The sequence below is a fragment of the Pristis pectinata genome, chromosome 31, assembly GCF_009764475.1.
Source record: "Pristis pectinata isolate sPriPec2 chromosome 31, sPriPec2.1.pri, whole genome shotgun sequence".
NCBI lineage: Eukaryota > Metazoa > Chordata > Chondrichthyes > Rhinopristiformes > Pristidae > Pristis > Pristis pectinata.
The window spans coordinates 7130717-7146165 of record NC_067435.1 but is presented as its reverse complement, the minus strand read 5'-3'; the positions used below and the strand labels follow the sequence as shown (position 1 = coordinate 7146165).

Genomic DNA, 15449 nt, shown 5'->3' with positions numbered 1-15449 from the left:
CACCAGTCTCATATATTTAATGCACAAACAACAAAATAAAATCCAGAGAGCATGATGTATATGAAAATATAATTATTCCAAAAGCTACCTTGAAACTTAGTCAGAGAGCCATACAACACCTTTGGTTCACAGTCCACGCTGACTGTCAAATACCCATTGACACAAATCCTATTTCATTCTATTTCCTACATTCCCATCAACTCCCCTTCCTGCCCCCTTAACCCCCACCTACATTAGGGGCAATTTACTGTGGCCTATTAAACTATCAACCTGCACATCTTTGGGATGTGGGAGGAAACTAGAGCATCCAGGGGAAATCCACATGGGTCACAGGAAGAATGTGTGAACTTCAGGAAGACAGCACCCGAGGTCAGAATTGAACCCGAGTCTCGTGCTGTGAGGTACCAGCTCGACTAGCTTTACCACTAGTTTTTACCAGCAAGGCTCATAATCATCTACTCATTAACCCAGGAATCGACAGCATGAACTTGGGGAGGAGACAGGACATGCTGCAACAGTCCATCCAACCAAAAGCCAGAAACAAAGGCCACCCCTCCCATCAACCCACTGTGATTCAAGGCCACATTCTTAAGAGCATTTTTGGTGGACCCCCCCCCTCTGCTTCAGGAAACTCTGAGCCATGAAGCAAAGGGGGATTCATCCATGGGACGTTTACAGCATTAGAAAGGCCAATTCATTGCCCAACCTCCATTATCCCCTGAACTAACTTCAGAGTGTAAGAGGGTCTGGAGGCACGTTAGGAGTGAACATCACCAATAGCCTGTCCTGGTCCAACCACATAGACGCCACCGCCAAGAAAGCTCACTAGCACCTCTGCTTCCTCAGGAGGCTAAAGAAATTTGGCATGTCCCCTTTGACACTCACCAACTTTTCCCAATGCACCACAGAAAGCATCCTATCTGGATGCATCATGGCTTGATATGGCAAATGCTCTGTCCGGGACCCCAAGAAACTGCAGAAAGTTGTGGACACAGCTCAGCACATCACAGAAACCAGCCTCCCCTCCATGGACTCTGTATGTACTTCTCACTGCCTCGGTAAAGCAGCCAGCATAATCAAAGACCCCACCCACCCAGGACATTCTCTCTTCTCGCCTCTCCCGTCAGGCAGAAGATCAAAAGCCTGAAAGCACATACCAGCAGGTTCAAGGACAGCTTCTATCCCGCTGTTATAAGACTGTTAAACCGTTCCCTAGTATGATAAAATGGACTCTCGATCTCACAATCTACCTCGTTATGGCCTTGCACCTTATTGTCTACCTGCACTGCATTTTCTCTGTAGCTGTGACACTTTACTCTGCATTCTGTATTGTTTTACCTTGTACTACCTCAATGCACTGTGTAATGAATTGATCTGTATGAACGGTATGCAAGACAAGTTTTTCACTGCATCTTGGGACAAGCGACAAAAATAAACCAATTCCATTCCATATTGACCAGACTAGGTAAGGACGACCATTAGCAAACCAGATAGGTTTTTATCATCAACCCATTACTGATACTAGTTTTTGAATTACAGATTTTATTAATTATTTTGAATTCCCCATTTGCCACGGTTGGATTACAATCCTTGGAAAGTCATTCCAGACCTTGGATATCAGTGCAAGAATTTAATCCTTATGTGTCCTTTTAAGAAACGTGGCCTTCACAGGAAAGACCAGTATTTATCACCAAAGTCAAAGTCAAGTTTATTGTTATGTGCACAATTACATGTATGCAGAGGTGCAGTGAAAAACTTACTTGCAGCAGCATCACAGGCACATAACATCAGAGACACAACATTCACAAGAAAAACATAAATTAAACATAAATTATACACAATTATACAAGAAAGAACACATTTAGAACAAAAAAAAAGTCCATTGTAGTGCAAAGTGGTCATCACGTCGCTATACTGAGATAGTGATTAGGGTTGTGCCGGTTGGTTCAAGAACCGAATGGTTGAAGGGAAGCAGCTGTTCTTGAACCAGGTGGTGTGGGACTTCAGGGTTCTGTACCTTTGGTGAACTACCTTCTTCAATCATTGAAATTGTGTTGAAAGCACTGTTGGATAGGAAGTTCCAGGAGTTAGACCAGCAACATTAAGGAAAAAGCAATATATCCTTGGGTCTCGATGGTGTCTATGTGGCGGGTGGTATGCACAGCACTGATGATCTCATGTCCTTGTCACTTCATGGTAGAAGTTGCAAGTTTGGGAGGTGCAGTCAGAGTACCCTGGTAGATGACATGCACTGTAGCCAAGGTGCACTGGAGATAGAGGGAGTGAATGTTTAGAGTTGTAAATTGCCCCTGGTGTAGGCGAGTGGTAGAATCTGGGAGAAGTTGGTGGGAACGTGGGAGATCAAAATAGGATTAGTGTAAATGGGTATTTAATGGCTGGCAGGACTCAGTGGGCTGAAGGGCCTTTTTCTGTGATGTTTCACTCTATGACTGAGCTACATTCAAGGCATGTAAAAAGTTGTTAAACTTATTGTTCTGTCAGACATCTCAAGTGACACCAGTCCCAGTGTCAACCACTCTTTGAGGGAGGAGGTTCTCAGGCCTATGTGACTAATCTTATTCTGGGACAGCTCCAATTTACTGGAAATAACACCCGAGTCCTCAAAGAAAATCACTTAAAGAATGTTCAGACCTGCATTTCTATGGCAACTGTCATGATGTCAAGTCCCAAAGTACTCTGCACCCTCAAAATTATTTTTATTCTTGTTGTAATGCAGCAACTTATTTGGGCTCAGGAAGCTCCCATAAACACGACCTAATCGTCTTTTTTGGGTGAGGGGTAAATATTGTCCGGGACACTTGAACGTGGGGAACTTCTCTGCCTTTCATTACAATGTTGACCCACTTGACAGGACAGATGGGAACCTTGTTTTGACATCGCACATTAATGATGGCACTTCTGATAGTGCAGCACCCCTGGGTATTGCATCTGGAGTGCCAGCTTACATCTTATGCTTAGGTCTCGGGTGGGGGACTTTGAAATTATGCATGCAAGGGTGATAATAAGAAAGGGTGGAATCACCTACTGGTGCTTATATTACAAACAGACACAAGTGTTCTGCTGGCAAGGTAGCCAGGGGCTACCACTTCCATAGGAATTACATGGTATCAGATACTGAAAGCGGGGTAGAGAGAATAACAGAGAAAATATGTCTGGCATGCCCGAGGATGAGAGTGGCACAAAACGCTCCGAAAAGAGACAAAGAAAAGATTAAGAGGATTATGGGACAGAGCAAAGAGATCAAACCACTAATTAACGTGTAACAGAGCTAAAACCTACTCACACTGAGGGAAGAGGAACTCTTCCAGGAGAAATTAATTCCGCATGAATAAGTGGAATCCAATTGGTTTCAAAATCAGAGCATCCAGTGTCTCCTGGATCCTCCACTCCTCTTCCTTTACTCATTACAGCAATTGCTCAGCTAGCTAAGATTCCTTTCTCCTTATTTTTTGGGAAAACATTACTTGCTCGTCCCACTTTTATCAATTACATATGGTAGGTAAGCCTTCCAGTTGCCTCTCTGGAGGTCTCCCCAACTCTTCCTTTAAGACTCTCCATAAAACTCAGTGTCTGATCTTCAGATCATCACCCCTGGACCTCCTGCTCATGAGTCAGGCATCATTTGACCAAGGAGGACACTTTAGGACAGTTGACCAAATGTTTGGTTACAGGGAGACATTTTCTGGTTGCCCACTATAGAACGGACATAATTGCACCAGAGATGGTGCAGAGGGAATTTACCAGGACGTGGCCTGGGATGGAACGTTGAGGAGAGACTGGATAGACTGGGTTTGTTTCCCTTGGAACTAAGGAGGAACCTGATAGAGGTGTACAAAACCATGAAGGGCATGGATGGAGCAGACAATGTGAAATGTTTCCCCACAGTCTAAATCCAGAGAGTGCAGAGAGGACAAGTTAGAAGGGATCTAAGGGATAAAAGTTTTCACTCAGAGGGTGGGGGCAGGTACTCCCACAATATTTGAGAAGCATCTGGACGAGCACTTTAATTGCCAGGGTACAGAAGGCTATGGACAAGTGCTGGTAAATGGGATTAGTATAGATAAGTACATGATGGTTGGCATGGACATGGTGGGCCGAAGGGCCATTTTCTGTTCCCTGGAGAATGTCTATGATTCAACATAGGATTTAACCAGCAAATTGACAGGAGTTGAGAAGAACTATAGGGAGGGAATTCTGAAGTTGAGGATCTGGGCAGCTGAAGACATAGCCGCTACTAGTGTGTGAAACAGCCAGGGTTACCAGGGGTTAGAGGGCTGGAGGTGGTGCAGAGTCAGGGAGGGCTTGTGAGATTTAATAAACATCCCTTAAATCTGCTGCGTAACACTACAATATCTCACCAGGGAGGGTGATGGGTGTAAGTTCTCCACCTTAGCAGGAGCAGAAAGGAAATGGGAGAGTTGGAGGAAGTGGGAAGTGGAGCAGGAGGAAGTTGGAAGTCAGAGCCTGCACCAGTGATCGACGCTTTGCCAAGTTTCTTTGCCTGATTCACTGGTGGGCAAAGGGGTTGGTCAGCAGAGCTTGCCCAGCCCTAATTTTCTCGCGTCATTGTTCCCTCCTGGGCTGTGAAAACTGGCTAGTAATCTGCTCCCACACTAGAACTGGTTTTGAATTGCCGGCTCATAAACGATCAAGATTAGTTTAAGATGTCACCTCCCTCCCACCCTGCGAGTGGGCCCACCTCACTTGCGGGAGCGTTGACACATTGTTGATCTGCCTCAGCAGATATCTCCGCCGTACTTTTCTCCGCCAAACACGTCACCTGCTTACCTCTGAACCCTCGAGTGCAGCTGCAAGCGTATTGGGTTGTGCCGTCCACCACCGAACTGGTGCATATTCCTCTGTTTAAACATGGTGACTTTTGGCAAGGATCGGGAAACTGGCACAGGTCCCCAAGGTAACCGGGCCGACACCTGAACAAACCGGGAAAGAAAGAGAGGAAGCTTTAGCTCCTTTTGTACTCTTTTTAAGCAGCAAAAAGTTATAAAGCCAGATTATTTACAACAATAACAAACAAAAATATAAGGAGTCGGCCACTCAGCCTCTCAAGCCTGCCCTACCATTTTATCTGATCATGGTTGATCTGCCCCAGGCCTCATCTGCTCTTCTGTGTCAGTTCTCAACAGCCCTCAATTCCTTGATCTTTCAAGACTATATCAACTTTCTCTCTAACTACCCCCCCCCCCCCCCCCCCAATGACCTAGCCTCTGCAACCCTCTGGGATAGAGAATTCAAATTAAATCACAAACAAACTTGTATCACAAATGCAACACAGAAAGCACTGGAGGAACTCAGCGGGTCAGGCAGCATCTATGGAGGGAAATGGACAGTCGACGTTTTGGGTCGAGACCCTTCATCTGGACTGGGATGGTATGGTATAATATAATGGATGGAGAAGTTGAAAATCATTGATACTTCCCAATCTCATGCTGGGTGCACATGCACACTTGGCCAGGGGAAGGCTGGGCCTGTCTGTGATGCTCCCTGTGGTCAAATAGCCTGCTGGCAGTCAAAATTCCAGCTTGTGCTTGAAGAAGAGCCAATGTGCCAAAGGGTCAGAGTGATATGTTTCTCTGGTTGACAGGGTAGATGTAGAAGTTTGCCCTAGCTCCTGGGGTGTCCAAAACCAAGGCCCATAAGTGTAAGCAAGTCACCAATAAATGTAACAGGGAAATTCAGGAGCAACCTTACCCAGAGAATGGTGAGAAGTTCCACTGGGAATGACTGAGGCGAATACCATGGACAAGAGTACAAAAAGGAACAGCAGTGTGAGACTCACAGGTACTGTGCTGGCTAAACTACCAGACTAGCAGCCAGAGTTCTAAACCATTGATCCAGAGAGACAAGTTCTAATCCCATAATAGCAACTGGAGAACCTTAATCAAGTGTTAAAATAAATCTAGGGATTTTAATAAGAAGCAGTAACCATGAAGCTACCAGATTATTGTGTAAACTAAGCGCGTTCAATCGTGCCTTTCAAGAAAGGAAACTACCCCCCTCACGTGACTCCAGGCCCACAGTGTTGTTGGCTCTTAACTCCCCCCCTCAGTTCAGGGGCAACTAAATGCCGGCATTGCCAGCAACATCTTCTTCCCCTGAACATAATCCTTGGCTTGCACCAGATGGGCCAAATGGCCTGTTCCTTCTCTGCAAACTGTTGATGATTTCAAAAGCAAGGGAAGAAACGAGGTGGTGGAGGGGGCCGGGAGGGAGAGGGGTGATGACTCTGGTGGCGAGAGGTTAATCTTGACTGAAGCTTTTCTGCAAGGAAAAGAGTGAGGAAAGAAAGACCTTGGAGTAGTTACGTGAGTGCAGTAGTGGAACATTAGCTGATAGCATCACGGGTAATAAATCAGGCCCAAGTGCAAAAGCTCGGGTTTCTCAGGATGGTGACGAAGGGGCCTCCAGTCCAACAGCTTGTTCTCATCAAACAGCCTAGGGATGGGAAAGGGCTGTTTGCTCTCAGGCGTCGGCGCTGTTCCACTTTCCCACACTGTCATGTCCCCGGCCACCCCTCCATCCATGCGACCAGCTGCGCTCCGTCAGCTCCCCCGCCGCTGGCTCTCGTGGCAGGCTCCGCTGCCCTCAGCGTCCTCCCCCACCCCCCCCCCCCCACTTCCTCAGCCGGGTTCACAAGGGGGTTGGGGAGGGAACAGGGTGGGGAGCTCCTGGTCATCCAGCAGCGTCTTCGAACACCAAGGCGCCAAAGCTCACTCCGCTCCTGCGAGGAGCGCCCTTTGTGGGTGACGAACAAAGAGGTGCAGGTTGGGGGACTGTTAAATTATACGGTGGGTGAGGCAGAGGTCAGCTACAAGAATTAAAGGGCCATCTTTTCTTATAATCCAGCTGTTCCCTGCAGCTGTCATAGAGCAGCAGCAGTAGATGCCAGTGGAGGGTGTTGGTACAGATGTTCCAACGCCAGAGAGAAAGGCAATAGACGTTCCATTGAGCCTTTACACTTGTAGTGAGTACAGGCTCTTCTGGTGACATGGAGGGTGGTGAGGTTGCAGAATCTGTGATTTATGGTGCTGCCTGTGGGATCTTGCTCTGCGCTGTTTTTTTTGGTGACTCTGTGTTCAGCGACTCTGCCCAGCTGGGTTGTGTAGGGAAGCAGGGAAGAGTCCACCTCCTTCACATTTGCTTGACTGCTACCATGAGCTAAAGTGAGACTCAGCACTTACCCAGCCTGAGGGCAGCCCAGTCTGTTTTACAGCCAATGACGTCCTCTGGAGGCAGAGTCACCGTCCAGGGAACATCACCAAAAATGGCGCAGAGCAAGATCCTACGGTGATGATCATTGGGAGAAAGTGTTTCTTAAAAATGTGATGTTGGTTGAGGTATCCCTTCCTCCACAAGGGTTATGATAGTTGAAAACATCACGCAATGCTCCCTAACATGTCACTGAGATTAACAATGTGGCCCCTGTAATGCAGAAGTCTTGAAGCAAGCGTCAATGGTCTGAATCGTTAACTTGTTTTTATTACAGAGGTCATCATCCAGAGAAACCAGCAATGATTTTCCTGTCACGTCAAATATGAAATGCCAAACTCTGCAGTGAGACTGAGGTTTGGGAAAAATTATCTCAGAACTCTTCAGTGTTTTTTTCCCTCTTCTCAACAAAAAAATTCCTCCCTTGTTCTGGCTTAGAGCCGAATTCTGCCTCACTCTGAAACAAACGGACATTGTTGCTACCTTTGTACCTCGGCAAGAACAGAACTACGGTCAATAAGACCCTGCCACAAGACACAGCATTACATTGGACATACAGCCCATAAACAGGCCATTTAGCCCAACCTCTCCATGCTACCCTTTGTACACATCTCAGCTTACCCTCTAGTACATACCACCAGGCTCAAGGACAGCTTATATCTCACTCTTGGACGGACCTCTCATACACTAAAAGATAACTCTTGATCTCTCTATCTACCTCATTGTGGCTTTTGCACTTTATTTGTCTACCTGCACTGCACTTTCTCTATAACTATAACACTATTTTCTGCATTCTGTTTTCCTTTTTATTGTTTCAATGTACTTATGTATGGCATGATCTGTCTGATGGCATGCAAACAAAACTCTTTCAGTGCATCTTGGAACAATAATAAACCAATCTATTCCTTCCTCCCTCATGTAGTTGTCCAGTCTCCCCTGAAATGCATCTTAATGAAACATTCTCTAAGCTGCATTCCTGGAAAATGTTCTGTTAAACGAAATTTCGTAAATCTAAAAGGCTGGGCAAGTACATTGTGGGTATGTTGGTACAGTGTGTTCCTGTGGATAGAGTGGCACACTATCCGTTATAGAGACAGATTTTAAGGAGCACTTTAAAGGTGCAAAGGTTTAGGGCAGGAATTCCAGAGCTAGGGGTTTTGGCAGCTAAAAGGCATGGCCACCAGCAGCACAGTGTTTGAAGAGCAACTTTTCAAGGAGCTTGAACTGGAGGACAGCAGAGGGCTGCAAGGCAGAGAGGGATCAGAGAGGTAGGGAGGGAGGAGGTCAGGGAAGGACTGAAACAAGGAAGTGAGAATTTTAAAACAGAGCTGTTGCTGAGGCGAGAGTTGGTGTAGGTCACAAATACAGGGATAGGGAGAGAATGGGATTTGGTGTGGGTTAGGGTAGAGGTGCAAAATTCTGACCTCAGGTTTAAGCAGAACAGACCGAGGGAAAGAATGTGGTGGTGTGGTTGAGTCTGGAGATACCAAATGCAGCGGTGAGGGTTTCCACAGCTGAGCTGAGGAAGGGAAGACATGAGCTGACAGAAATAGTTATCGAGGCAGGCACATTAGCACCGTTTAAAAGCCGTCCAGGTAAGTACTTGGATAGAAGAGGTTTAGAGGACTATGGACCATAACCTGGGCAGATGGGACTAGCTCGCTGGGCAACACAGTCGGCATGGATGAGTTGGGACGAAGGGCCTGTTTCCGTGCTGTATTACATGGAAGGTGCCACAATGCTGGCAGTCTCAAGGATTGTACAGGTGTATGGCCTTAAGTTCATCTGAAGGACCAATTTTACCCCAAGTTACAATCTGTCAGGTCCATCCTCAGAGAAATTAAGTCAGTGGTTTGAAAGTGGAGTTTGAAAGGAAGACCCAAGACAATACTTTTGCTGTTCCCAATACATTTATCCCAATACAACCCACACACTGGAAGTACTATTTTTCTTGTATGTCACCCATGAGGATAAATAAAAGGCTGTTTGTTAATAGACAATAGGCATAGTAGGTGGGGAGGAGACTTGGAGGTGAAGGTAAATGAAAACTGAGCAGTTGGGTCAAAAGAACAACTGCTTCCCTGCCTTACATTCCACAGTGATGTACAAAACAAAGGAATACCTTGCAAATACTGAAGTGTTCACACAGTTATGTTGTAATCTTAAGGCCATAGAGCTTACTCAGAGTTGGTAAGAATGACCTTGTTGCAAATTTCTACAGATGTACGGTGGAGAGCATTCTGACCGGTTGCATCACCGCCTGGTATGGAGGCTCCAATGTGCAGGATCGAAAGAGGCTGCAGAGGGTTGTACATTCAGCCAACTCCATCAGGGACATAACCCTCCCCACCATCAAGGTCATCTTCAAGAGGCAGTGCCTCAAGGCAGTGGCATCCATCATTAAGGACCCTCACCATCTGGGACATGCCCTCTTCACGTTACTGCCATTGGGGAGGAGATACGGGAGCCTGAAGACCCACACTCAATGTTTCAGGAACAGCCTCTCCCCCTCTATCAGATTTCTGAATGGTCTATGAACCCATGAACACTACCTCATTATTCCTCTTTTGCACCATTTATTTATTTTTGTAACTTACAGTAATTTTTATCTTTATGTAACAACAAATCTCATAACATATGTCAGTGATAATAAACCTGATTCTGATTCTTTTAGTTAAATGAGAAGACTTTATCTGATAGAAAGTATTTCCATTGAAATATATGTGCATGCACAGCGCATACAAATACAGGAAAAGTTTTACATACTTACAGTCGACACATTCATACATTACAATCATATAGCAGCCTCATTTTTATTATGAAACCATTATGGAAGCTCAGTACTCTCACACATTGCGAGGGGAGAGGTTCTCTGGCGGTGCATTACACAGTCGCTTTACCCCATTGGTCCTTTGGGTAGGTTGCACCTCACTTGAGTGCATCTCACAGCATACACTCCTCGACCTTGAAGAGCACTAACTGGCAACACTAGATTATGGAGAGCTCCTTCAGTCAAAAGACCAATAAGTTTTGGGTGAACCACAGGCCCTTGTTCACCAAGATGATAGTCTCCAATGAGCAATTGATGTCTGTCTTGCCACACATTCTTGGTAATAGCCCCTAAAACACGTGTTAATGAGCTATTGAGGATGAGCAGAGGGAGATTACCTCCGGTGTTTTACATCCAGTGACGTACTTGTGAAAAGTTGTGCAGAGCAAGTTCCCACAAACAGCAGTGTCAAGGCAACCAGTTCATCTGTAGGTTCCCTCAAGTTGGCCGAGAAATAAATACTGGCCAGGTCATAGCTTTGCTGATCTTCAAAATGAAACCACGTGATCTTTCACACCCACTGAGAGAGCATTCAGTGACTGACATCTCATTTAAGAAGGCAGTACCTCCTCAGCATTGGTCTCCATGTGTAGGTCTCCGTAGTCAGACTTGAACTCACGATCTAGTGACTCAGAGGCAAGAATACTGGCCACTGTACCACAGCTGATCCTCCCACTGTACTTCAAGTAATGAAAGGTCTGGAGGTCGACTTTAAAAATGGTAAAGGCAGTGCGTGACATGCTTGCCTTCATCATTAGGGGCTTCCCCTTTTCCTATCTTCAGTCCTGAAGAAGGGTCCTGACCTAAAACATTGACCACCTGCTTTTCTCTGTGGATATTGCCTGGCCTGCTGAGTTCCTCCTGCATCATAGTGCTTTTCATTGCAGGTGTATAAAACTTTGGTTAGGCTGCACTTGGGGTATTGTGTGCAGTTCTGATCGCCCCATTACGGGAAGGATATGGAGACTTTGGAGAGGGTTCAGAAGAGGTTAACCAGGATACTGCCTGGATTAGAGGGTATGAGCTGTAAGGAGAGCTTGGACAATCTTGGATTGCTTTCTCTGGAATGTCAGAAGCTGAGGGGTGACCTGATAGAAGTTTATAAAATTATGAGAGGCATTAATAGGGTAGACAGAAGAATCTTCTTCCCAGGGTAGAAATGTTGAACCCTAGAGAGCATGGCTTTAAGGTGAGAGGGGGAAAGTGTAAAGGGGATGTGCAGGGGCAAATTTTTCTTTATGGTAGGTACCTGGAATGGCCTGCCAGTGGAAGCAGATACAATAGTGGTGTTTCAAGAGGCTTTTAGACAGGCACATGAATGTGTAGGGAATGGAGGGATATGGATCACGTGCAGGCAGAAGGGATTAGTTTAACTTGGCATCGTGCTCGGCACAGACATTGCGGGCCAAAGGGCCTGTTCCTGTGCTGCACTGTCCTATGTTAACAAGGCGCCTTCCCACAAATATGTGGCCGCAGCTCCCACTGGCTGCGTGGGGGAGGGGGCAAAGCACGAGTTGGGAAAGGGCCAAGGATTGACCTGTAAGTTGGGAAAAAATGCAGACAGCTTGGCTTGAAGGGGTCAGCACGGCCGTGGAGACATGCAATAGGTCTCTGGGTGTCAGGGAACCTGCACTAACTTCTGCCTCCCCGCCATTCAGAGGCTGGCACACCAGAAAGAGCTTACATTTTTATGGCGGGGAGAGGAGGAGAAGAATTGGACCCAAAGAAAAACCCATTGATACACGTCGAGAGTAAGATGTGAAAAATGATTAAAATGATTAACAATGGTGCAGAAGAAGTCGCCCCATTGTTGTTTTGTGGTGGTCATTTTGCCTCCTTTTGTTTTGTCTTAATGGACACAAGAAATAAGACTAAAACACATCATTGTGGGGAATGAAAGGGGTCAGAGGGTCACCTGCCACACAATGAGGCTGATTTAGGCCCCAAGCTCCGTTCTTCCAACCTTAAAGTTCAGTGGCTGCATTCCATAAGCTGCTGTCTCCAATGCTGCGGAAATAGGCAGATCCACTAATCATAAGCAAGGCCTGGATAATGAGGTATTACACAGCCCTCCCTCTGAGGCAGCCCCATTCTACGTCCTAGCAGGTGCTTGGCCTCTCTGAACTGTGCTTTATCTCCCTCCCACAAAACAGACTTGGATTCACGCCGTCAGCTCTGACTTCTTCCCAATATAGACACTCCCTTTTCTATCTGTCGAAAAGAGACATCTTGTCAAAGCTGCCCAATGGCTGGATGTAGAAAATGCACTGGGGAAGGAAGTAGACTGTCCACTGGCACAGGACAATGAAATGCTTCACCCCCATCTGTGATTGTAGATGTACCGTCACGAAGTGGTCAAACAGCACAGTGGCGCAGCTAACAGAGTTCCTGCCTCACAGTTCCAGCAACCAAGGTTCAATCCTGACCGTGTCTGCATGGCTTGGAAGTTCTCTGTGACTGCACAGGTGCCCTCTGGGTGCTCCAGTTTCCTCCCACGTCCTGAAGACGTGCAGGTTGGTAGGTTAATTGGCCTCTATAAGTTGCCCTAAGTGTGGGGGGAATGCCCTAAGAATCTGGGGGGAAATGAATGGGAATTCATGTGGGGAAAGATTTAAAGGGGATCTGAGAGGAAGGCTTTTTCCCCCCACACAGAGGGTGGTAGGAATATGAATCAAGCTTCCAGAGGAAGTGCTAGAGGCAGGTAAAATTGTAATGTTTGAAAGACATTTGGACAAGTACATGGATCAGAAAAGGTTTAGAGGGATATAGGCCAAATGCAGGCAAATGGGACTAGTTTGGGAAGACACCTTGATTGGCATGGATGAGTTGAGCTGAAGGGCCTGTTTCCGAGCTGTATAACACCATGACTGTGACTCGGTGTCTTTAATGTTGGAAAAAAGGCTTATGTAGGATAAGTATAAATTGGTGTTTGATGCAGACTTGGTTGGCCAAAGGGCCTGTTTCCATACTGTATGACTCCATATAGCTGATCTTACATGGTTGCCAGGGAACCTACACCATGCGGACTGCAGTGGTTCAAGGCAGCCATTCGCTACTACCTTTTCTCATGCATTTAGCATCAGGAATATATGTTTACCTTATCGGCAATGCTGCATGTGAGAATTAATAAAATAATTGAGAGATCTGGACATGATCTGGAGTCATGAGATCAAATACCATTAAGGTGGCTGGGAAATTTAAATTCAGTTAGTTAAATAAACCTGGAATAAAATCTAGTTCCTTTGTGGTTTAAAATATCATTTTGCTTCACAGATGTTCTTACCCTAGTCTGGCCAACATAGACTCTAGACCTGGGTTTCAGTCCTTTGTCTCCAGAGCAGGAGTGTGTCCTTGGAAATGAACATCAACAAGACCCCTTGCCATACTTTCATCATCCTTTTCCCAAGAAGACAGTTCGTTCAAGTAAATCAAACACAGGATCTGGAGTCACATACAGACTAAGACAGCAGTGGACCAGGCAATTCATCGCCTAATTAAATGAATTTAAATTCCCCAGCTGCTGTGGAGGGATCGGAACTGGTCTTTGGAGCTTATCCAAGCCTCTGATTACTAGTCCAGTAACATCGCTGCTATGCCACCATGGCCCTTGTAAAACCTGATGCCCGTGACTGGGTTAAACATCCAAATTACTGAGCTAGTGATGCTGCTCAGTGCGTGTAACCTGCTCTCCACCGTACCATCCCTGAGCCCGACATTATGAGGCTCACCTACGTTATAGGGGAACAGGGTCAGAGGTTCACTCTCAGATAATGAAAACATCAGCGAGATGGAGATGTACTGCCTCACCCCAATCCCGTTTTGCTCTTTCCTCCCTTGTCCCTCACTCCCTTGGAAGGGCTTCCAGCAAAGTTATTATAACTCGGTTGCCATGGTTTTCCCCTGGGCAAACGAGCAAACTCGATTGGCCACTAGTCAGCCCACGTAAATAGTAATCATTTCACCCCAACTACCTTATTAAAGCCCCGAGCAAGCAGTGGATACTGCCACTATAAATGAAAAAGCAACATATTTTTGCAAGCAGCACACTTAAAGCACGGATGACTGGAAGAAACTCATGAAGGAAATAGTTTATCATGCATTGAAGGTCATGTTTACTCAACAGTAATACATGCAAAAAAGGGGGTGTATGTCTTCATTTTGAGAAAGTTCTGGTTAAAGCACCTCAAATGATTCGTGATACAAGGAATCAATTTGCAAATTTTTACCAAAGATCAGGCTAGCTCTCTCAAAGAGAGTCTGAAGCCCCCCTGCAAGCCCACCTGACACTAATGCCTGAAGCTAACCATCTTCGGGTGGCACAATGGCACAGCTTGGTGCTGTCAGTGCAGAGTTTGCACATCTCTCTACGACCACATGGGTTTCTCCCAGGTGTTCCAGTTTACTCCTACATCCCAAAGGCGTGCAGGTTGATAGGTTGATTAGCCAATGTAAATTAGTGCGTAGGTGGGCGATAGCATCTTAGGGGTGTGGGGGTGTGGTGATGTGAAATATATGGTGAATAAAATAAGATATGATGAGCGTAAATTGGTGCTTTATAGTCATCATGGAATTGAAGGGTTGAAGGGCCTGTTTCTGTGTTATATGACTCAATGACCTTAATGCCGTATGAGTAAATGAGGAATAGATAGAGTGGGCAGCTAGCGCCTCTCTCCCAGGGCCCCAATGCTCAATACAAGAGGGCATGGCTTTAAAGTAATGGGTGGGAAGTTCAAGGGACATATCAGAGGAAGGTTTTTTTACCCAGAGAGTGGTTGGGGCATGGAATGCACTACCTGGGGCAGTGGTGGAGGCTGGTACATTGGTCAAATTCAAGAGATTACTAGATAAGCATATGGAGGAATTTAAAATGGAGGGATATGAGGGAGGAAGGGGTTAGATAGTCTTAGGTGCGGTTTAAGGGTCGGCACAACATTGTGGGCTGAAGGGCCTGTATTGTGCTGTACTGTTCTATGTTCTATGACATTCTCTCCCACTGTAGACACTAAGGTCTGGAACACACTGACTCCCACATTTTAGACCAGCCCAAATGCTCATCATCTTGTCTTTTTTATGAAGTGGGGGCATGAATTTAACCTTGTGCACTTCTATACTGTTCACAGCTTCAATGCAATGTCCTCTCAGTGGAACATTGCCTCCTCTGACCCAGGAGTTCTGCACTCTGAGCAACTGCACTCAGGTTCACTGGCAATGTGCCATAGTGGACACTATCATTTCCTATAAAGTTCCAGTGTCCCCTGTCAACCACTGGGACCAGTGCTTCTAATACTTGACTGGAATCAGAAAGCGAGTGCTCCTGGAGTTTGATTCTTGTTCCTGCTGACAAGTGCATTCTGTTATCCAGGTCAGAACT

The 15449-nt window shown here is 46.1% G+C and overlaps 1 protein-coding gene across 1 annotated transcript in view; it reads right to left on the bottom strand.

Annotated features, from left to right (window-relative positions):
- notch3 (notch receptor 3) overlaps positions 1-15449 on the bottom strand; it is a 168322-nt gene that overhangs the window by 92886 nt on the left and 59987 nt on the right. Inside the window, exon 3 of the mRNA XM_052041847.1 lies at positions 4810-4952. Coding sequence (XP_051897807.1) covers positions 4810-4952 — 143 coding nt within the window. The remainder of the gene's footprint in view (positions 1-4809; positions 4953-15449) is intronic.